General features: G+C 41.2%; 1 protein-coding gene across 3 annotated transcripts in view; it reads right to left on the bottom strand.

Moving 5' to 3' along the window:
* The window catches only part of nectin1b (nectin cell adhesion molecule 1b), a 139106-nt gene that overhangs the window by 53051 nt on the left and 61222 nt on the right, over window positions 1-24833 (bottom strand). The window contains exon 6 of one of the 3 annotated variants that reach the window (XM_040130236.1): window positions 14744-15374. The exons of the other annotated variants lie outside the window; for them this stretch is intronic. Within the exon in view, the coding sequence (XP_039986170.1) occupies window positions 14869-15374 (506 nt within the window). The 3' untranslated portion in view covers window positions 14744-14868. Of the gene's footprint in view, window positions 1-14743; window positions 15375-24833 lie in introns of those variants that run through there. 3 annotated transcript variants of the gene reach the window in all.

The following is a 24833-nucleotide window of genomic DNA, read 5'->3' as shown; positions in this document are numbered from 1 at the left end:
GCAGTGGCACGGACACATGTAGTGCTGCAGTTTGAGGCCCCAGGGCCACTAAAAAAAACAAAACAAAAAAAACATCATGCAACTCTGTCATTGAAATGGTAGAAAACAGCACACAGCTATGCAATGTGTACACTAAAACGTCTCTGTAAATATCTGTCACAAATACTTTATAATTACAGTGAGTTTTTTGTCTCCTAAAGAATATCATCTTAATTATTAGAACCAAAAACAAATAGAATAAAACATATCTAACAGATTTGGCAGAAGCAAGGAGCAACCCGATCCCCTGATTGTGAGTTAAGCTTTGTGGTGAAGCTATTTAATTTGAAGTTTAAAGAAGGGCTTTGTTTTCTCGTGTATTTTCTTGTTAAGAACCACATTATTCCAAGTAATTCCAAGTATTCCAAGTAGCCAGGCATCACCTTGCTGTTGCTGAATACCTTCTCTTCAAACAGGAAGCTTTTACCCCACAAAGCTATTCGTTAGAAGAAGGGGAACCTCTTCAATGAACATTCATGTATCACCTTTGACAAGATGCTACATGCCAGGAAGTCCTTCTGTCAATACCTGCGCATGTAGGGCGAGTCATTCCTTGCATTTTGTCCTGCTTTGAGTGTAAGCTGTCATAGCCCCAAGACGTATGTGTAAGTGAAAGCATAACATTTTCCGAACGTTGTTCTACTGAGAGGTTACTGTATGTGCTACTGCAATTATACAAGCTGTTGAGTATTACCTATGTCACGTCACAGATGTAAAGAAGAGACCACGCTGCGATAGGATCACACCAGCCTCGGACACAGTGATCCACAACTTAAAACAAATGTGGGCCAGGGGCGTAAAGTGGGGTGCCAATGGCCCCGTCCGTTCTTGTAGCTCCCCTACTTCCATTGACGTTGCTCGGATCACACCCATCTCAACTACACACCTGTTAAGTTTGGTGAGTGTATATTGCACCGTTGTGAACCTATCGCGGAGACAAAATATGTCCATAGACAGACAGACCGACATATAAGCACCTGCCAAAGTACTCTAAACCACCTCTGTGGTAGTTCTGGCTACAGTAGTTGTCTCCAGGACTATATTTTGCCATGGTCACACATACACACACAGAAAACACACACATACTCACGATTCCAGCCACACAGTCGCGGCTGGTAATAATAAAACTGGTTGAAAACCAATTCAGAGATTTAAACGAGTCGACTTTATGTCAAAAAATTCAAACCCTAAGAAGCCTGATAGGCTAAAAATGTTCATGTCATGGCAAGTCAAGTGCAACAGCGATAAAAGTGATTTGATGATTAAGTACACAGAGGGTGGTTAATGCAAACCAAACACCACAATATTAACATTCAAAGTGATGAATAAAGAACAACAAGTAGTAAAAGTACTCAGTGCCTCTGAACCCCATGGCTTCTGCCAGCTTCTCAGCAAAACAAGATGGCAAAGCTATTTAGAAAAAAGGCTGGAGTGATTATCAGACTTCTTCGCCTTCATCATCTTCAGGGAGAGACAGACATAAATAAACATGTCGTCAATCATAGCGAGCATTAAACTATGCTAATACATTTCCAACTTTGATTAGCAAATTAAGCTCAAACAAAAGTATTTTAAAATCTCAAGGCACATCAACCGGAAAACATAAATTCTCCTAAGTACAGCACGCGCATGCCAATTATTCATGTTTTCTAAGATGATTTCTTCCATGAGCCAAACTGATTCCTGATACGGTAGCAGACATTGCAACATGGTGGCAACACGGATAATGAAGTCTGGAAGAAGCTGCAGGTAAGGTTAGAAAATCCTAAATCTTAATAAAGTCAGCCCCTTCTGTGGCAACACTGTCCATTCATGCTCTCGTGATCTGGTCCCGTGGTGATTTGGTCTCATTGTGTTGCTAAAGGTAACAGAGGAGGTTGTATTTGCAAATATATTTTTATGGTCTTACAGATTCTGCAGTCTGCTCAAAATGCTAAAATGTTTGTTCAGTTTAAAGCCAATATTGCCACAGACTGCGTGGACGGCTGTCCAAATCACGAGGTAACGTAGGGAGTGCTGGAGTCACAGACGGGGCATTGTGCACAGAGGGAAAATTTCCCAGTGTCAAGCAAAAGACACTTGTTGACCGTAACCCGCTGCAAAAGTTCAAATTTTTCAACGTACTCGAGGCAAATTTCGGACCAAAAAAAAAACAAAAAAAACAAACAATAAACAAAGTTTTGCAAATACATCGGAGATCATAGCGGTTCCCACTGGAATGAATGAACTTCCAGTTGACTAGCACAGAGCTATGTGGAAAGGAGGCATAAGCAATAACATGTTACCACACTGTGAGACAGCTCTGGGGATGTCTGAGCAAATGCGATAATGTCAAAAATTAGATTATCAAATCACTTGGTTTAGTATTTTGGTATTTTACATAGAAATCCATCTTTCTTTTAACCTTCTTGCATTTCCACCATCTGAAATAGATCCAGTCCTCAGGCGTATTTTCTCAAATGGAGATTTAAATGCCACTTACACATTGACAGAACAAAGCAATATCAGTTCTGCTGATGTGGGCTCAGTGACTGACCTCAGGTTCGGGTTTTGAAACCTGCTGCTGGAGAAAGCCAGTGCTCCTGAGGCAACTAATTGGTTGTGACTCGTCATGGCAACCAGCCATGAGACTTCAGGGGAATTAGTCCCGACTGGCTGTGTTGTGAGGATCGGTTGGTTTGTTTGCATTTTTGCATGGATCAGCTTTTCAAAGATGGAGTTGCAAATTGTACTGTAATCTAGTCAATGGCTTGTTCTGCATATGTATTCGCAGCAGATGAGAAGATTTATTTTTGTTCGCAGTAATTCCGAACCTTCAAAGACCAGAGTTTGGGGGTCAAAGCCTACAAGTCCGCAGCTACAGATTCCCCAAGACATGAAGCGGTGTAAAACGTAGAGCTTTGGACTCAATTAAATATTCTTTGATGACCTCTGGTGCCCAAAGATAATTGAGTGGTTAAGTCAGCTGCTGCTGCAGCTACCTGTGCATGTATCCCTCCTGGCGTATAATCAGATCCCACATCCCACTTCATTTTCTCCAGTGCCTCCTCATCTCCGTCTGCCTGTCTCATTTCCTACTGCGAGAAAAAAAAGATCCATTCCAAAAAAAAAAAAAAACCTGCTGCATTTAAAAAAAAAACTAATCACATTTAAATTTTAATTGGCACATTCCAAAATTTTTTTTGGGGGGGGGTTAGCCTGCAGTGGTAAACGTTGTTGGCCAGAGGTGACTATTTGAATTTTTCAAACATGAAAGGGGAGAAAGTGTGTGGAGTATACACAGCATTATGTGATACATTATAATAATACCAAATGTATGAGTGAGTCAAAAGACCATCAACGCTAATGTGTTTAGTGTTTTCTATCTCTGCAATTAAGTAGATAATTTGTATTCTTTAGTTTAGATGCTGTAGTTTTTGATTAATCTCTCCCTGTCATTGGTGTATATTTATCCACGGCACCTAATTTAATTTGGACATTAAGGTAAATTCTTTGGCATCGCAATTTGGGGGACGAGACACTTTACCACGAATTAGCCTGGTGTGTTTAGACATAAAAATCTTGCCCAGTGCAGTTTTACATCTTGAATTTATGTACTACCCTCTGGCATTATTTGTTTCGAGTGGAGGGCAGTCTCACCCATGTAACGCCTGAGCAGTACAGCCTCTGCCAGTGGCTGTGCTGACGAGGATTGTTTCTGACATAGGGTCATTGGCTCTGCATGACGACAGAAATGCCTGTATGTGCTGACGGGCTGCCTCCTCCGGCACAGTTAGTCTAAATGCAGACTGGCACTGACACTAATGTACACTGATAAAGCTGTGAGAGTCAATAGTCAGGGAAGAGAGTGTGGGGGTGGGAGACACTGGATTCTTAATTTACCCCATTTGTCCCATTTGTCAGACGCTGGAACTCATGGAAACTGGGTTGATGAATCATTCTGAATGTGGACGAGAGAGCTCTCCCTGCAGTCAGTGGCTTTAGCGATTCTTTACAGGTGAAGGTTCATTTCCTATTAAGCTTAATGTCTGGGGGCCAGGGAAATTTTAATTTCAACTGACATATTGATGCTGAGTGAGATTTGACTCATCCTGCGATGCATTTTCTCTCCCAGTAAGAGCAGAGGGCTCACGTACGATGATCACCAGGGAAACCAAGCTGAGAACTGAGTTTGACCTGGGGACCGTAGCTGCAGTTCTTTGTTGACACATGTCAATACAGACTGTACAGGGACTTAATTGGTCCTTCACCTGAAGAATGATTATATTGTTAATGTATATTTTTTTTCGATATTAACCAGAGTGCACTTAATGTCCTGGTGATGAAGAGCGTGTCGATACCTTATTCTTTAATTTCACCTCTCCAAACTGAATCACTATGGAACCCATTAGCTGTGAACGTGCTTTTAACTAACAATAAAGCCAATAGGTAATCAGCTGTTATTTCACCCCAATTATTTCAGTTGAAGTAAAATTAATTCAATAAATGCATGTAGCATGCTATCTTAAAAATCATCATATCTTTATTTAACAAACTAGGATTACGAAATAAATCGGCACATTACATTATTGTTTGGGAAGTCAGCTCAGCAAAAGATTTGTGTGCATTTTTTTTTTTTTGAATTTGCACCAAAAATAATCACAAAACGATGCCTACAATTATAAAAGGAGCAATCTGTATACGTACTTTATTATACCTGGGGCACAGGATGTATATTGTATATGCATTAACATTGTGTGCACCAAATTTAGAAGGTGGAATCATGTCCTTGAAATCTAGCTTTCTTTTTCCTACGGCCACACCCAGTCGCTGCGTCATTCAGGTTTTCAGGGAGAATGCCCGTCCCAATCTGTTTTATCATCCGGCTCCTTCGGAGGTTAATATTTAAAGGGATTTTTCAATTTTAGGCCATGAAAAGACAGCCTTTGTATGATGCACTTCATCAAAGAAAATGTCAACAAGCTGATCACTGCAACTTTGCCACTGCTCAATCGTGTGTCTGAGGTCACTCAGGCACTGCGCGGAAAATCAGCGATAAACAAAGGGATGAAGGGTCTGCACACCAACGCCATCTCAAACCTCACAGAGACATGCAGACGCACACATAAACACACGCATACAACTTCTTTGACGCTGGGTAAATGGTCACAGGGACAGAGTATTCCCAGCAGGACTTTGTAGATGGGGGTTGTCAGCACTTTTCTCACCAGAGGGTTTAGGCCTTTCGTTCTGCCCTGGGATGGCTGGGTTTAATTGGAGAACGCTAATGCGCAGCTGGATAGCAGAGCTGTTCATGCCATGACTGGCTCTGAAAATGGGAGGGCGTGAAAGCTGGGTGTGTGTGTGTGTGTGTGTGTGTGTGTGTGTGTGTGTGTGTGCGCGCGCGTGGTTGTGTGTGTGTGTCTCCAGCAGCTACTGCAGGCATCCCTCAAGATGCCAACAAATTTATTCATGGGATCGGAGCAGTTTGTTTACGAGCTGTCTCGTTTACAAAATAATAGGCAATAATAATTTCAGCAGATTGATCCTGGGTTAATCCAAATGATTGCAAATTCATTATAATTTCATATTTTCTGGAAATAGAATTGACTTGCTCTGTCTATCATTAGACAGTGTAAACTGCATGCCCAGTCAATCAGGTTATATATGAAACACGTTTTACCGAAAAAAAAAAGAAAGGCAAAACTGAGCAAACAATGTTAGAAAATATTCTGCACAATGGAAAACAAATTGGAAAACGTGTTCCTATGCCACCGTACGATTGCGACACAATTAAAAGCTGCGAGAATCCTCTTAAGAATTAAAATGGTATAAATTACAGTATGTCATTATGAGTTGACATACTGTAGCACATAAAAGCTGGAAACAAAGCTTTCTGGGTTGTTACTTTTTGATAAACAATCTTCTTTCAGTTTGCAGATGATCAATGGAGCATTGTCAGTTTTATACGTGTGCTCTATGAATGATTTCACTATTTTCTGGACCAAATATCAAAGAAATGAGGATGTGCTCAGTTCTGACAGATTAATTGTTCTCTGTGTATGTTAGTCGACTCAATAATTGCTTTTATTCTATAATTGAAAGAAGTTTGCAAATAGAAAGACTATGTGTTGGTCAAAATACTTAGATTCTATTCAATGTATTTTTGTAGTCCTACTGTTGCAGATATGTTCTATAAAAAAAACTGAATGTTTGGTTTAAACTAAATACAATAATAGATATGGTAGTTTTGTTGACATGTAACGCTGTCTACGGTTTTGAAGTCAGTAATTTAGTTCAGATTTGTACCAGGTTTGTCATTATGTTAATGGTGCTGGTTACTGGCTGCAACTCAAAGAGAGAGAAGGTAATGTATGATAAACGTTAATGCCCACTGGATGATCATCTGAACACCGAAGATCTTTGTTTGAACTATCTTTGGTTCAGTTGTTGTTTCGAGTCTGGAGTGCAGCGTCAAGCTGCTCGCACTCTTAGTCCAAGTTCCCAGGGATGGTGAATCCCAGTGGAGACCATAGAGGTAAAACAACCCTGGGCCCTGGGTTAAGTCCCAGCAGCAGTGTCTTTGGTTTGGGAGGAGGAGGGGGAGGATCACGTGCTTGCTTCCGAACGAGTCCGCCGGCTGGTCAGTTCACTCCACTGTGAGATGACAAGATGGCGATAGAGACTTCATGGGAATCAGGAGAGGCATGTGGTAGTTTACGCATACCCAGCAACGACAGTGGTTCACATAACGAAATGGGGAACAATTGAGCAATCAGTTTTACTGAGCTGCAGGCTCAGGGTGTCAGGGTGTACATAGCTGAATTCACAAAACTAATTCAAAAAAAAAAAAAAAAGCAAATACACAAGCACTGAAAAAGTTCCAAATGGACAGCAAGCACCTAATCAGCTCTAAACATGGCATGAACAGCGAGCCAGGTGTCAGCGTTAGCAACATAAGACCCCACTTCTGATCAATTCATTTACAATAGTGTTTGTTTCACTGTGAACATTCAGTCAGCTGCAGCATTGTGGAGCAAAAACAGCTCATTGTTCAGAGTGGTTTTAAGGGGATGGAAAGAACAGCGTGAGGTCAGTCTGAGATGTGAATGGGTCCTTTTCTTTGTTTAATTTCGCTGGTTTGGTCATGGCAGGAACATGTCTCCAAATTATGTGCCTTGCGTTTTGGACGGTGCTCCAAGTGAAACATTTGTCATTTTTAATCGCGGCATTCGTTGCCTGAGAGACAAAGTTTGAGGAGACAAAAACAGCAAACCGAGAGTCATAATGCAGAAAATTGGAGTGGGAGTGGAGTAACATCAAGACTCAGGACAAAGTAGCAGTATGGAATAGTAATAGTACTAGTAAATTTTTCTCAGAGTGAGAATGATAATGTGTCGCACATAGCTAATTAAATGGTGAAAGTCTTCATGTATAAGACAAACAGTTGCATGCTCCTGAGAAATAAAGTGCGATCCCACTGGCAGCTGGGCCACAAACACACAACTGCGTTCCAGCAGTGGTTTGAAAACCTGACAATAGAAATACTTGAAAGCTTAAAAGCTGGCTTCTGAATATTAGGTTTGTGATCAGTCCAGCAAGCCCACATTGGAAATAAGTTCATATCCCTACAGTTGTGTTTGTTGGCCTCATATATCTGGTATTTTAAAATGTATTTTTTTTGTTCTAGCTGTTGACCTGTCATTGATATTACCTTGGTATCATATATATATATATATATATATATATATATATATATACTGAGGGATACATTTTTGGAAATCCTTCACATGCTTCTTGCTAATCTTAGGCAGCATGTCGTATAGCACAGCAACATTTAATATGAAGTCCATTCAGACGCTAATAATGAGTATATTAACACCGCATGCTACAGTAATATGTTACTGCATTAATTGGCGCAGGAGCTAAAGCAACATTATACCTCGGACACCGAAAATACTTGTTTCTGATTGGCCGGCAGGTGTCCATTTAAATCATATAACAGAACACCTCAGACACAGCTGCATGTTAAACAATAACGATGGCAGCAACACGCCTGATTCTCGCTGGTGGGAAAGATTAAGAAACGTGTTTTAAAAAATGGATGATGGTTTGAGCACGCTCACACTGTGGTCACTGAGCGAGCAGGATAGCGCACTCTGAGGTGTCGCATTTACACACTGGCGGTGTGGCTTTAGGGGTGGCGTTGTTCAGTCGGGCCCCCGCTTTCGGTCCAGACTGAAACATCTCAACAACTGTTGGATTGATTGGCATGAAATTTGACATCTTAGTCTTGACACCTCAGAGCATTTTGTATTTTTCTTATTCCTAAAACCAAATATATTTTACCTTTAAACACAACCACAGTACAGTAACCTTTGAGACCACCTCCAAATTTCCTGATGGTCTAGTTGTTTAAGCTGAAGCGATAAAATGCATCTTCTATACTTTGCAAGGCTGCGGAGCGATTCTGTTAGTTTACATTACCTTGGCAAAGTGTACAATAAAAATCCCTGCCGTTGAACTTCTTTAACATGAGAGCAAAAGCATCCTTTACAGTAACGCATTTTTATCATGGACAAACCCGTGTGGCCTAAAAAATGCCACATCAGGTGCTTTCCACCTGATAACGCGTGGAAAACGAGAGCAAAAACTGATTTCTAGAAGCCATGAACAATCTGTTTATCAAAAAAAAAAAAAAAAAAGGTTATTAGAAGGAGAACTATGCATAAACATACCTCAGTGACTAACAACAGTGCAAACCTTTTACAGGATTTGACACAGGTTAGGTTGCTGGCTCTTTTGATAACGACGACAATATTTACTGAGGAAACATTTCATAATGCAACTTACAGAGCAGAGTCAACCGAATATAGATGTTGCATGGAAACACCAGTCATTTGAAGAACTTGCATATTTTCCTCTCTTTCATGTCAGTGTGTGGATCTGTATGCAAATCGACCTCATGGCTCTAAAATACTGCAGCTAAAAGTCACTTACTGATAAATGAGTAAAACGCTCCATGTTTGTTCATTAACCATTTAATCACTTTAGTTTAATGACTCATGGCATTGGCTGTCTGTGTTCCTTCCTTGTCTCTGTCTGTGTTACACGACTCTTTAGAATTGCTTTTATCGTATAATTGCAAAGAAGTTTTGTAATACAAAGAATATGTGTTGGCCATGGATATTGTTTCGCTAGAATTTTTATTTTACACATTGTATTACATGGTTTAAATTGGAATGGAGAATAAAGAAAAGATAAAATTCTTAGTTTATCGACAGCAAAATAAAGATTTTCTTCCAATGCAAGCTGAATTTTATGAATCCAATCCTGAGTTTAGTGAGCAATTGTGGCCAATAAAAGCAGACTGACTCCAGCAAAAAGAAAACTCATCAACTCAAGGGGCTGCACTGAGGAATAAAAGATTTATTCAGCTTCAAATACAATGCTTGTCTGAACTTATTAGCATCATAAAATATGAGAATTGTAATATTAGAATTATAATTGTATAAAAAACAACAACATACTGATCTACATAAAATCATGGCAGGTACAGAAAGATTGTTTTTCTCCACAGAGATTGCAGTGTTTGATACTACATAGCTGTGATTTGAATTCTCTGATTTTACCCTGTGTTGAATGGAGTGACACCCCGTACCGAATGAGGTGCTTTTACAAACACGCTTTTGAATTTACGGCCCATGAGGAACATATTTTAAAGCATAAATCCAGCCATATTTCATCCTAAGAGAACTTTGGTAGAGGAAATGCTGTAGAATTCCACTGGCGGCTCTGTTACGAGGAGAAAAAAACTAGACGGCCATGCATGTTAAAAGCCTATGTGCCATCAAAGCCCCTTGGGCTACAAAGGGCTCTTTTAGCAAATGGATGGCAACAGCTGCAAATTCTGGGCTTTTCTTAATGTGCACAGTGCAGATGTCTGCACTTGAGTCCCACAGTCTGAGACAGATCTGTCTGGCTCTACACTGGGCCTCTCTTATCATTCCACTGTAGCTTCATTAAGCGCTGAACTCAATATCAACATATGCCTGATAGTTTCTGCTCTACAATTAAAGGAAAAATCCACAAAGATCTACTGTAATAACCACCAGAGAGCCTTTTTATGCGCTATATGTATCCCTTCATCTATCGCGTGTTAGCCTCACATAAAATGATCATCAGTATGTGAAACCAGGACCGCTCCAGCTTTTTGCAATGACTCAGTTCTCAATGGTGAGAGCTGTTTTGGCACCAAAAATGATGTACCTTCTATACCTGTATGACATACTGTGTTTGGAGTGAAAGACAATCCCTGATCTGATTTGATTGTGCTCATTTGATTTCTATAAGATCCGTCTCATGGCTCAGGCACAAAAACCGGAGCAAACAATGAGGAGAACCATGGATGCATCCGGAAAGAATCATCCTTCTTGAGCACTGTAGCTGCCTCTGTAGCTTTTTAATTCTGAAAACTGAAGCGGCAATGATGAGCTGAATATTGGATGCAGGGATGCAGAACCGTGGCTTTGTCTAATGGCTGGATGCCTGAATGCTCTCTGTGCTCTGAGGATTTGACCAAAAAGAAATGTGTTCTGGGAGCAGAGCTACATATGGATTTAAATATTGTTCTATCGAGGTCTCTTTGTTCAAACCGAAGAAAAGTTTATTTGCAGAACAAACCATTTATGTCTTACACTTAAGTCTCACAAGAAGTGATACAGCTGGAAAACAGATCCAATTAAGCACCTGCATGAGGCGACAGGGACACATTGCTGATCAAAGATATAGGTATAGTGCTGCTATTACCAAAATCAATACACAGCGATAACAAATGTGTTGCAGACATGAACCATATTCAATCAGATAACACACATCTATCCAATCAGTGAACTGGGACAGAACATGGTTGACTAGTTAACTCATTTAATGATTAAAACAAATACAAGTTACTTCACTGGGTCATCACAATTGAACAGAGATTTTTTTTTTTTCATATTTGTAACACCCTCAGAAATATACATTCACATGGCTGCATACAGACAATTTCTCTCTTTTCATTTTCTTTCAATAACATTAAATCGATAAACTGTATGCATCACCCCTTTGTATGACAGTGAAGCCGCTAGTGGCATGTTAAAAACGTACCGGAGGAGCATTTTTAGGTGGGACTTTGGAAATAAGCTATGTATCAACTTCATCTATCCATCATCGAGTCTCTATGTTTGCAGTCAAAATAGGTATATTTTACATGAACAGGGTCCCTATGCAATTGTCCCTAAATAAATCCCGACTATAATCTCAACCTTATGTACAGTATTTACAGTGGAATGTTGAACATACTGAATACAAAAAGTAGATTAGGATGGAATGAAGTTACAGTCAGTATTACAAAATAGAAACTCATAACACCCCGACAACATGAAGACAATGTTTACATCTACCAGTATACAGAATGTTAACTCAAATCTGAAAGGTTTTTTTTTTCCTCTCTCCAACATGTCTGACAAGCAAGCATGGCAGTGGTTTCAAAATGGACGCTGAAAAAAAGTCGAACAAAACCTGAAACTTGTGCTTTAAAAAGGGGATAGAGTTTGTCTTTGCATTGGGTCAAAGTCGCATTTTTTTAAATTCAAATTTACAAGTTAAATCTCTCTTCACTGGATTAGTTTTAAGTGTTGTGCTTAGAAAAGTCAGCAATGTGTGACTAAGTTGCAGAAGTCAGATCTTTCCAGGACTCTTTAGGAAAAAAAGTGCTGTATTACCATGTAGCCATGATTAAACCTTAAACATGGTAATGAATGCAGCCTTTAAGAGATCAGTTGATTCAAAGATCAAGTATAGACACCATGTTAGTATCATGCTGGGGATCAGATGGAATAACATCCCCACTATATTAATTAAAATTCACTGCAAGCAAAAAAATCATAATTTGTTTTCAGTCCATATCCTATTTCAGTATTATTTATCATGTTATTTTGGGCACGAATAATTTCAATTATGGAGTGGCAACTGCTCAGACTGCCTCATGTCTCCTAACTTTGATAGGCACCGAGTGCAAGAATAAAAGATAAAAACTTGCTTTTCCTAACTTTTTTTTCTATTATGCTGTGATGCTAACCACGGGGAATTGAAAGGTTACAGCAAAACCGTTCATCTGCAGGTGATTAATAAAGTAAAGGCTAAAAAAGCTTTAATTTGCTCTGCACTTTGAAAGTAGCAACTCCGCTAATGTCAATTAGGTTTCCCCCTCTGAAAGTTTCTGTGGCAAACATTAGGTATCGCTCTCTAACTGTAGTGGATACATGAAACAAAAAAAAGAAATAAGGCTGTTGAAATGAAACTGAACTAAACTTAAATCACCAGAAAATGAAACAGAACCGAACTGAACTGAACTGTTAATAGGAACATGATATTTCCCACTTTGTAATGTTAATTTGTGTTGAAAATACAATATAGTTTGAGGCTCATGATTAACATGCTCATCTAAAAACATACAGTAGACAAGCATGAACTGTAAAACATTCACATCTCCAGCTGGCAGAGATCTGCTCTCACAGAGATGTTATTTTTTCATCTTCATATATGTGTATGTGTATGTATGTATGTGTGTGTATATATATATATATATATATATATATATATATATATATATATATATATATATATATATATATACACACACACACACACACACACACACACACACACATACATACTTTTTTGTGTGTTAACTGCAGTATTGTTGCTATGTACTGAGTGCCCATAAACTCATACATCTGTCAGTGTTGACAACATTGACAAAGTGCTGTCTTTTGAGCTGCAAATGAGGACAAACGCACTGGAATTGATACAGAAAAAATAGCAACATACGCACTTCCACTCCCACACAAGAAACATGCATAAAATGAGGCTTAATACAGTATTTATATTATTCAGAGCCAGTCAGATATGTTGTTTATATCCACGGATTTACTCCTTTGCTTCTGTTTTATCCGATATTTCACATTGAACTTTTTTTTTTGTCTGAAGCAAATACATTTTGCTGATTGTGTAATGGACCTCACAACTGAGGAGAGAAGTCATTCGCTATCCTAGCATCCACTGGCACTTGTTAACAATGATAAAAAAAAAAAAAATAGATGGATATATCTATAGATCGATATATAGATACCTATATCTGTCATATCTATATCTATATCTATATCTATATATATAGATATATAATGCCTTCAGACAGGGTCATTGTATTCCTATTGGCAGATTCAGATGCCAACATTGAGAAAAGGACGACCAATCATTCCTTTAAAATCCCCCAAACAGCTACTGAAATTTGTTTAAGAAAGAAAAAAGAGATAGATCAAAAACAACATGAAAGCAGCAGGTGACTTATTATACTCCAGCATGGTCACCATCATATTTTGAATTCCCTTTACATGTGAAAATGTTGTCTCTGTAGCTGTAAATAAAAGCATCAGTTGACATTTTCCTCCTATCCGTGTCCTTTGCGTCCATGGACGACGACTCCATAGAAAATGCTGTTGGTGTAAATGGCGAGGCTTGAGCCACTTCTTCAGTACAAAGTCACACAATTAGGAGAGAGAGTCATTATTGGGAAATTCCCCAGACATTTTTCTTTGACATCCATTTGATTAAAAAAAAAAAAGGGTTAGAAAAAAAGATGATGAAAACTAAACATGGAAAAAAAACAAAAAACAAACAAAAAAACAAAAAAAACCCCGACATTTCATTATAGTGGTAAGATTTCGACCTCGTGTACACAGGTCAACCTGTTCAAATCAAGCGACAATCATGGCATTATTGAAGGTTTCACTGTGAGACTCACCAAACCTCTTTTGGACGTGATCGTGGTGCACAACTGAAAAGTAGAAATTGTTGTGTATGATACGGTTGCAGCCCTTCTCTAGCCGGCTATTCTGAGTCACTGAAGTGGGAACTACGCTTAACATGAAAAATTGAACACACTCGGATATTTATCTGTCACTGCCATGTCAATATAGCTCAGCAGACTGACTCCCTCTCAGTAAAGAAACAAATCAAGCATATAAACACAGAAGGTCGAGAAATACTAAGCATGTCTTTGGAAAACGGCAATAACATATCTGCTCTTAATGCTGTAGATATACAAAAGTGAATAATTTCATGGACGCGAACCCCAGTGAGAAACATGAGAAATTTCTCTGAAACATTTCACCACAAAATTACAAACACTTAGAATTCTGCCTCTAATTATGTCGGACATTTTACTCTTGATTCTCTGGTCACTTACAAATCATACAAAAAGACATAAAAATAACAAAACTGCAATGGTAATAGAAAAAAAAAAAAAAAAATCAAAGATTGTACATCCAGTGTAGGACTTTCACAAATGTGCTCAGCAAAACCTCAACCTGCAGTCTCTTTTTATACATTTAATACATTTATAACATGAAAAAAATACACAAAGAGAATAATACACCAGTATTAATCAACCAATCACCTCCCTGGCCTCATACGTCAGTGACAACAAGTTCTTTTACATACCTTAGTTTTTATTCTTTGCCCATTCACCTGATGGAACTGATACCAATGCTGTTGTGCTGAGAAGTTAATGTTGCTAGCACTTTAAATAGACGCTTGATTTTCTAATTGAGATTAGTTGGATGGGGTTTGATGTGGGGGGGGGGGGGGGGAGTCAGGAGGGTGGGGGTACTAGATTGACCAAAACAGGAACAGGACTGTGAAGGGTGCAGTTTGACGAATGAGAGGGTGGGGTTGTGATGGAGGTGAAGGGTGCGGTGGAATGCGGGTGGGGGACAAAGGGTTGTTTGGTTTGGTTGTTGCATGCCACTACACATACCACTCTTTCTTAGAAATGACGGAGCCGTCGGTTTGAGAGATCATATCATCGGCTATCTCAGGTTCAGGGTCATACTGGAAAGCCAGAGTCCGGTCGTCATAATCTCGGCTCTCTCCTTCGTCCACAGTGAAATAGGGCCTCTTCAGGTCCTCTGCCTCGGCGTCAAAATCGCGCTCACTCGCCTCAAACCCTCCAGGGCCACCGATCTGGGCGGGTTTCTTCTCGTCATCCGAGTCGTCCGGGTACTGCAGGTTCTTGGGGATGGGGGGGTGGGCGGGCAGGCCACCGGCCTTGCTGTACCCGTTTCCGAACACATGCTTCTTGGTGCTGTAGTCTCCCTTGAAGGTGCGCTGACGGCGGCGCAGGAATACGAAGAGCAGTATGGCTGCCACGCCCAAGAGGGCGACTCCCCCCACAGCGCCCCCGATGGCGGCACCTGCATTGTGCTGCTCCTGCGGGATCTCATGGCCCCCAGGTGACGGGTTGTTAGGGAATTCTGGGTAGGAAAAGACAGATGGAAGGGAGTGTGTCAGTGCTCTGGTGGGAGGAGGTGCATTTGTGCAGGTGCAGATTTTTTTTTTTTTTTTTTTAGGAAAGATGAAGTAAGGGAGACAAGGACGGAAAAGCAAAGGGGAAAGGAAGGACCCCCGGCCCCACGACAAAACCCCCCCCAGCCCAGAGGAGCCCTTACCAACAGTGTGGCAAGGCTCAGTCATCGACAGTCACATGCAGTTTCAGACACGGAAAGGATGAAATCGACAGCCAGTCCACAACTCACCACCATCAAAGAGTAAAAAGACTGAAGAGAGTAAAGTGAATGAAGCATTGTCAGCATGCATTAACCGTCATTTCTTCTCTTTTTGGAAGGCAGAGGAAAATGAAACACTTCAATGAACTAACTGTGGAAGAATTCATTCATGTGGCCTTTCACTTAATACATTCGACTCTGTGTGTTTTCAGACACGTCCCGGTAAGTGCACTGAATGATATACTGCAGTACAGTCCAGCATCAAATAGTACAGCATGACATGTAACAAACATCATCATCATCAGTGTTGCGGTAATGAAATTAGAGAGCACTGCCAGAGATGATTATCAGCAGGTAAGCGCATACGCAGCGATGCTGCATCAAGAGAACTGATAAACACGAAGCTCTTCTACTCAGGCAGCAGAACAGACAGCGGAAAAAAAAAAGAAAAAAAAAGCATATGCTTCAGAGAGAAAAGTGTGTATTTTTTCAGGAAAAAAAAAGAAACACAGATAAAATTATCAAATGAGACAAAGATGTGCTCTAATCTAGGACAAAGTGACAGTGACTAATGGCTTGCTAGAGACAAGTAGTAACTAAGATGCCACAGTTTGAAGGCTGGGATTTTGCCTTTCAAATACAAAAAAAGACATGTTTTAAATTCACAACTGCCATGGACGCACCATATCTGGAGCTAAACTGAGCCATCACATTCATTCCACCATTTTAGGGAGCACAAAACCTACTCAGGAGAAGATAAACAAGGCTCATGACTAAAGCACAGTCGTCTCTTACAGTGAAACCTAGCAGAGAAAACCACGTCCCTTACATACACATCTTCTCTTAAAATCAAAAACAGTTTTTTTTTGCGAAACCCTTTCTAGCACAGAGACAGGAGAGACTTATCTGAAACGAGATCAAAGCCTCGAGGTGCGAAGGTATTTCTTGTCTAAACCTGCCGAGCAGAAGCACATTTAACTTCAACAGCAAACTGAATCCTCAACAGAAAAATTGGGGGGGGGCAATACAGTTCGATACACCATCTACTAAACAAATGCTGTAGAAGGTGACTGAACAAAAGTGAGAACGACACCGTGAGGAAGAAAGAAGGGAGTTTGCTCTTCACGCAGGGCAAAAGCACATACTCTTTTGTACAGAATGCAACAAGGAAGGACAAGCAGGACGAGAAACAGAAAAGATTTACTGCCATTGCTACTATTTCTGTCTTCTGCTGTACTGATTTATTACCATCCTATTAAGACACATCATAATCCTGTAAGAACAGATCTTAACACCGTTCATCAGGGGACTTCTGCGGAAAATATCTGGATACGATAACCGCCTGACAGGCACCACTGGAATGCTCAGTTAATTTTCATTTTTACTATAACATATACGTATGATGTTCTGTTTTGATGTACATTTCCGTTAAATGTACATCAAACATACTCCATCATGTCACACCTTAATGGTAACACATTCTCACGATGGGGTTTATACTGTATATGTACAAATTATCTGTTGAGATGTGCCACCATTGAGGATGGTTACAAAGTAAAGGCAACAACTGGCGCATAACATGGTCGTGCATCAGTACTGCTCTAAACAGGAAACTATTATATTTAATATACCAATTATTTTTTGATAGGGAAATTGTCTTTCTGAAACTGGAAGTTCATTTACAAAGTAAGTGGTCATAATTGAGCCAAAATGAAGGTTTATGTTAAGCGATCCCTGAAGTTCACTGAGATAATAAATTCCCCGTGTTGCCTTGTAGTAAGTCTAATAGAGCCAAATCAGAAGGTCGCTCCAAAAACACCTGCAAATTTGCAACCTGCAACCTCTCCCCACAAAAAAGACAAATTTCCCACGTAAGCATAAGACCGTTTTCAAATTATTGCCCTAATTGTTGAATCAAGACAATTACGCCTGATTTGAACTGCTTTCCTAGTGGAAATGATAAATCTCTGGGCATCGCTCCGGCAGAAAAGGATGGTACTGGGTAAAGTAAAGATACTATTGAAGCCTTACACTCTGCTTTAATTACAATGGCACTCAATCAGTCCAAAGGACAGACCTCCCAAACACAGGCACTCTCCTAAGCTGCTCTTCCTCTGCACCCTTTCTCGTAGGGCCGACAGCAAAGCTCTCCAATTTCTAAAGCAGTGCCGGGCACAGTCTCAAATATCAGCTCAGGTTTTAATCTGACCACCTAATGGGATTATTCAGACACAGGCCTTCATTACACACATGAATGAGAGAGCAGAGCCAGGTCACTCCTGCTCGAGAACACATCTTCCTACCAAGTCCAAAGAGGGGTGAAAATCCAGGGGATTGAAGGAGTAGAGAGAAAAGGGAAAACATTCTCCTGTAATCCTCTCCTCTACCCTGTGAGCGTCGGTCTCTGCTCCCCTCAGTCTCCTAATTCAATCTTAATTAGGTAGTTTTTCCACCTTGCATTTCTAAGATTGCAAAGATTGATATTTACCACTTAGGGAGGTGAAAAACACAAGGCAAGACCATTAAAACTACCAAGTAGTAGCAATAAAAGATGAGGCAGCGAGCCTTCAAAAGCGCCCTCCATCACCTCCATTTCTATAAAGGATCGAGTGACACCACCTTTTGACACCCGTATTTGAAGAATGGGAATGTCAACACTAATGATTTAAAAATATGTTACAGTTCATTAAAAACTACAGACATGAAAGCAGTTGTAAACATTCAGGTATTTTTCTGGCTTTTTTCCGCCCCCTCACCTCCAAGGAAGCCACGGAAGTTACCGTACCGTTTTTTTTTTTTTACAGGATTATTAAGACGTTTTACTAGAGGAGGGATGGAAGGGAGGAGTGTTGCAGTATTCAGATGGCTCAACCTGTGTAATGAGGGTACATTAAAGGCAGAGAAAGAAGCTCAGAGACACCACGAAAAAGCGCATGGGATCACCTCTGTGAAGTGGAGGAACACACTGGTTTTATTCAAAAACCAGAGAGGCATGTTGGCAAAGAGGCCTGCCTGTTCTCACCGTGTTATCCAGCACACGTCTGCAGTGCACTTATCCCACCGTGAGGTCACATCACAACACCCCCTCCACTTCAGCACACTGGCCTTGTGCATACATGAAGATACCACGATGGCAAAAAAAAAAAAGAATATCTGTCAGTTTCTCCAGCATGGTGGCTTTGTCAAGCACATGTACTCTGTGAATATGAGTATGTTAAATCAGAGTGGCTATGGTACGAACTAATCACATTAAAGAAATACTAATAATAAAACACGTTTAAAATGGTTGGGGTACGTAGGGGTGTTTGACAGCACGGAGGAGGGAGGAGGCGTTCCACCAGAACGCCATCGCTGCCGGCAACACCTGCCAAGAGATAGATAAAAAAGACCTCAAAGCAGCACAACAACAGCCCCGATACCGTTCCAGGCAACAAAAGGCGGTGTCTATTAACACCACTCTAAAAATATGCAGATAGTGGGGTAACCTTGAGTTGCAATGACTAAAATGTACTATTGAGATTAATGGGTGCCAAGATGTGCTATGAAAGGCTATAATTCAATCCAGAGGCATGATAGATTTATGCAGGTAATGAATAACATGAAATACTGCAGCTATTCAAACGCCGCAAACATGCCGCTTGTATTGCATTAATCATACCATTCTGAACCTTCACATAGAACTTGATTGAGTGGATGATTTACTACCTCCCAACATTTTAGTGACAAAATCTGTTTCCTTCACAACTTGATAAGTCCTCTCCCTCTGAGTCATTTGTGTAAAACACAAGTGAGTCTTTAGGAGAGACAAATGTTGCGCACTCAAAAAAACAACAACAACCGGAAATCTTGCTGTGGAAATGACACATCACGTATGTGCTAGATTTGTGGCTGAAGAAAACAACACACAATGTTTTGTATTTCACTGTAAGCTACAGTATAAAACGACCGGCAGCAACAAATGTTCAAAGATATTGAGGGAGAGGCGTGTCAGAAGCAGAAGGGGCTTCAAAGTAAGAGAAACTGTTTCACAACTCTGTCCTGCAGGTACGGTTTCTGGGTGTGCTCCAGTCATGTCTGCACATGAAAAAAAAAAAAAAGAAGTCTCATTCCTGAGTCTTAGCGCAATCCCTTGGACAAGGTGTTATGACAGACGCTAGGAAAACGAGAGAGGATTTCAAAGAGTGGTACGGGGTGTGGTGTTTTAATATGACTAAATGAGGAACAAGCAACAGACAACAGAAGATGAAGAGAAAATCGAGGGCTACTCGAACAAGTTGGGGAGCGGGAAGGGGGCAAAAAGGAAGACGGAACAAGGGCCTTTGAGAGGTTGGGGAGTGACAGGAGCAAATAAAGAATGGCATAATGAGTGAGTGAGGATGGGGACAATCGCGGGAGATGCATTAATTCAGTGATTCCAAGAATCCTCATTACTCCCCTGTCTGAACTAGCCAGTGGTTGTGAAGTCATGGAAATGTAATGCTGCCACAACGAATAAAAACTCATCACTGACAGGAACTGAACACGCTGCCTGGGGAGTCGACACCGAGGCAAAGCTCTTTTTCGCCCCATCATACACTGCTTTCCAATATCTACCAATTCTTTTCTGTTTGTCAACATGTTTTTTGCTACCACTGATTATTTCACAGAGGCATGACTTTACCTCATATGCAGGTAAATGCCACTCCTGCCATTAAAAACCTTCAGAGTAGAAATTCAAATTCAGTTCCCTGCAAGGAGGCCAACGGGTAACAGGCACTGGATGTGCTGGAGGAGATAACACTGTAAAATACTGGCATCAAAACACAGGTGACGACATCTGTGGCATGTTGTGAAGATGCAGCGACCTGCAGAATGGTCCTGTAGGAGAAACCAGAGACTGCTTTTGGTTTTAATGTGCGTACAGCAGAAGCAGCACGTCATCTTGGACTTTTTTTAATTTCTTCTTCTTTTGCCCTCTACTGGTGACAGAGTGTACCTTGAAAGTCTGTGGATTACACAGTTATGGCGGTTGAAAACTATAAAGTCACACCAACAGTAGGCATGACTAAGAAGGCAAATCAAAGCAGCGATCTCACATCAGTATTGTAGTGGAAAGTACTAGAAAAAAATATTTCTCTTCCACAAGATTTAAGAAAGCGCATTTTGCGCCCTTACAAATATAATATGATCATTTTGTGCTACGAGGGGTTGTAATAATTTTGTCTAATGCACCTTTAATGAGCAATGAATATTTACACCGGCATCTAAACACCAAGGCTCTTTCGCAAATCGTGTTGGCTCACAAGGCACAGTTGTCAATGCACCTCTACATTACCTGCTAGCCTGCATGTGGCTATTATGCTAAGAGGAGGTGCTGTGAGGGCGAGTCATTGGGTCAGCAAACGTGCAGCAAACAAAGCTGCATGTTAGAATGTGTAAAGCCAGGAGAGGTCGGGCCACTGCTTGTTTCACACACCGTTCTACTCTCAGCTCCTCCTCTGTTGTTTTTTTCCATCTTGTTTTCTGTCTCCTTGTCTTTATTTTGGAGCTGTGTGTGTGTGTGTGTGTGTGTGTGTGTGAGTGAATCACCACACAGCATCATCATCATCATCAGCAGCAGCAGCAGCCGCAGCGGCAGCAGCTCTGGAGCCAGTGGTCAGACCCTGGGACAGCATCTGACCTACTTCATCAGGCTCCCAGGGAGGCGTGACAGATCCAACACCACACGGGTGGACAGAGGAGCAGACCTGGGCCGAAGAGGCTCAGCCAAACCCCCCTGCTCCATCTGTCTGCCACATCCCTCTCCTCTGCATATCCTCTGGAGAGTAGAAACAGCAGGCCATGCAGAAACGAATGTTAAGATAAATCACTACGATCTCAGCTGCTCTGCTCTCACATGCTCTCCCCTGGTGACATTTCCATTTCACTCCTCTAGCCGGGCTCTCTCTTTTCTCCACATAAAAAAAACGAGCTGCAGCCACGATGTCTTCCCCCTCAGTGCTTTCCCTGGCACAGAACAACACAGCAGAGGCGTTATGGGGCGGCCTATGGTGTGTGAGCGAGGAAGCAGCTCATGCTAATGTCTCATTTGGATAATGAGTTGTGATCTTGGCAGGGATCTGCGCAGCGAGCAGCCCCTCCTGTAGTGAGGACGTGGGGGCTAGAAAGACGCTCTATCAGCCTGCAGACCCAAATCTTTCTAGGTTTGTAGACGCCTGATCGGGATGTTGAAGGGTGATGAGCAGGGGGAGCGAGAGACAAAGACTCTGAATATGCTCCTCAACCTGCCTGACAGCATGTGTCTACTTGAAGTGAGGATGTAATGGTATACAAGATATACACGTGTGGCCTTTGGATCTATGAATAATGCAGAGGGCGATGTGAGAAGGCGACAGTGCAGTGTGCTATAGCGCACAGATTGAGACAGACTCCACCATGACAGGCGAAGACAAACAAATTTCACATTGCTGGGGGAGCCTTTGCAAAGCTGACATCATAATGTCTCTTGTCTGTGTCATAGAAAAGAAAGAGACAAATGGCTGCGTAGCGCAGGCTCCGCTGTTATATGTCAGTAATGTACCTTTTTTTCGATACTTGTTGTATTCAAGATGTTCTCACCGCAGTCACGCACATTTTATTATGTGAAGCGATCAGGCGCTAGCACGTTCAGAAAAGCGACAGACCCTGCTGTAATAGGTAGAGTAACATGCCCCCTTTCTTAGTCGATAAAAATGAACCACGCCATCAACACCTAGAGGGATTTATGGTTTGCTGGTGTTTCTGGAGATCCGCGAGGAGGAACCGGAAGCCTTTTAAATTCTTGTGAAAGCCACCACAAACAGCTGTGGATTGTTTTCGAGTTTGGCAGCCCGTGCGGACAATAGGCGAAGTTGCCATGAGAACCACCATTAGCCTCTTGTCACAAAGTATCCCTTAAGGTCCTGTGAAATGGTATCATAACATCCTTAATGTGAAGTATTTCTTGTTGAAACGACAACAGTGGGGAATCAATCAGTGTAAACCACTGGGCTGTAAGTTACAGGCTTAAAGGCACGACTTGAATTTTTTAAAGTATTTTCCAAGAAGGGAGGCGTGTCGATTTCATTGGATCTTTCAACCATCCTTATTCGGAGCCGTTAATGTCTTTGTAAAAGAGAGGGAACCAGAGAATGGTTTTTGGAACAATATCTTGTTAAATGTAGACTAATGAGGCCGATACCTTTCTAATAAAGGATAAAAGCCTACTAATTGTAGCTACGTAAATTTGATACTATAATCTGACAATAGTATAATGTGTGTTCCTCATCCAGGTCTAGGTGTAATACATTTTATGACAATTATAACATCTACTGTCAGCTCAGAGCAACATCCCCTGTACAGCCATTTAAATTTGTGCTGAGACAGCTCCCTCTGCCTCTGCCAACAACCCGCTGCTGCTTGCCTGCCAACCTAGTGGCAAACATTTGGAATCGTTATATAGACATAGCTAATGTTCTCGACGATGGCCTCATTTGCGTGTATTGGTTATGTGGAGCCAATCAAATTAAAATGAGATCGGTAAATAAACAGTGAAAAAGTCTATGCAGGTACATTTTCAAGAATGTCAGCCCTTCCCACTACCACTGTGGCTCACGGTCTTTGCATATCATTGTACCTTAGGATTTGGAGGAGAGAGAAGATGAGAAGCAGTAAATGGTTGCTGACACGTGGGTGTTACATAAAGTCATGTACACAGCCCATTTCTCGAATCCACTTTACCCCCTCAACTAAATTCCAAAAATCAAACCCACTGAAGCATCTCCATCAGTCACATGGATACCTTTATTTATTTATATTTCCATGACTGTCCATGTTTTATTCATCTCATTTTCACCATGTGGTTAAGATTTTTTTTTTTTTTTTTGCCTCACCTCTTCTCTCTCAACTTCATTTTCTCACACAGGAGCGAGCTATTGCCTGTTCAGGTGAGCGTGAACAGATGTCGGCATCGGTTGCCTGTGCTTACAGACGGATCCATCCTCATGCTTTCTTGCTAAATTGAAGAGAACGCACTCAATCCATCCAGTTTAACCCATGTGGTAAAGCCCTGTGGTAAGGCTGACTGCACCTCTGCTCTCCGAAGAGGCTCGGTGCCACAGCTCCGACAAAGAAGGAAGAAAGTTAGTGCTGCTCGGCCGTAAGCGGACAGGTTCACATGCCATCATCCCTAGCAGCTGATCGTGGTAATGTGGCACGAATTTTGCACCGTCTTTGACTCAGTCTGGCCCTCATCTCACAAAGATTAGCGCTGTTGTGAGGGGAGAGCCAAGGTTAAAAAATATCTAATCAAGTTTAAAAGATTATCCACGTGGGTAAACAAAGTCATTCTGCAGTGAATGTGCTGCTTCACTGAAGGAAATTTTCCCACGTCACATGGCTGTGAGGAGTCAAGAATAAAACCACACATCTCCTTTCTCAGGGGTGATAATGACATAATTGTAAGGCCATCCTGACAAAACGGCCATTCATCATGTCTTATTATGCGCTGGGAAGAAATTTAAGATGGCAGCATCGATTTGTTTTCGAGCACAAAAACAGAGTGTGATGTTGGAAAAGCTGATTATCTTAATGAAAGACTGATTTTGCCCTCTCAAGTTGGAGAGGATCTTTGTGTTTAACCACATTATTCAGCCCTCTTCCTGTGGTTTTCTCGGCTGAAATATTTCACAGGAGTCGCTGTTTGACTGGCATTCCTATTAAATAGTTAAAAGCTGCGAAGAATCAATCATCAAAAACAACTTTCATTGTTAGGATGTTTAATCGTCTCCATTTTTTAACATGGCCTCTGATGCCCATTAGTAATTTGCTGATTAATCTGATCTGAGGACTTGTCAACTTTCCCTCAGGAGAATTCTGAACTGAATCTGAATGAGAGAGGTGTTTGCTAAGAAATGGCCCATTACATGAAGTCAAGTCAAGTCAAATTTTATTTATATGGCCAAATATCACAAATCCCAATTTTGCCTCAAAGGGGCTTAAACAACCTGTACAGCATTACGGCACCTCTGCCCTCATCTCTCCTGTTACAGACCCTCTCCCTCCCATCTCCTCCCGCTGTTCCTTTTCCCTCAGACTTCCTTTATCACCTGTTTTTCTGAGAGCGAGGATTGATTAAGACAGGAGAGTGGTTCATTAGATTCTGACAAGCGACACCATATCTGCAGAACACATGTCCTTGGAGAAAGCCGT

The sequence above is a fragment of the Xiphias gladius genome, chromosome 7, assembly GCF_016859285.1.
Source record: "Xiphias gladius isolate SHS-SW01 ecotype Sanya breed wild chromosome 7, ASM1685928v1, whole genome shotgun sequence".
Classification (NCBI taxonomy): Eukaryota; Metazoa; Chordata; class Actinopteri; order Istiophoriformes; family Xiphiidae; genus Xiphias; species Xiphias gladius.
The sequence above is the reverse complement of the archived record's forward strand: the minus strand, read 5'-3'. Positions and strand labels throughout refer to the sequence as shown.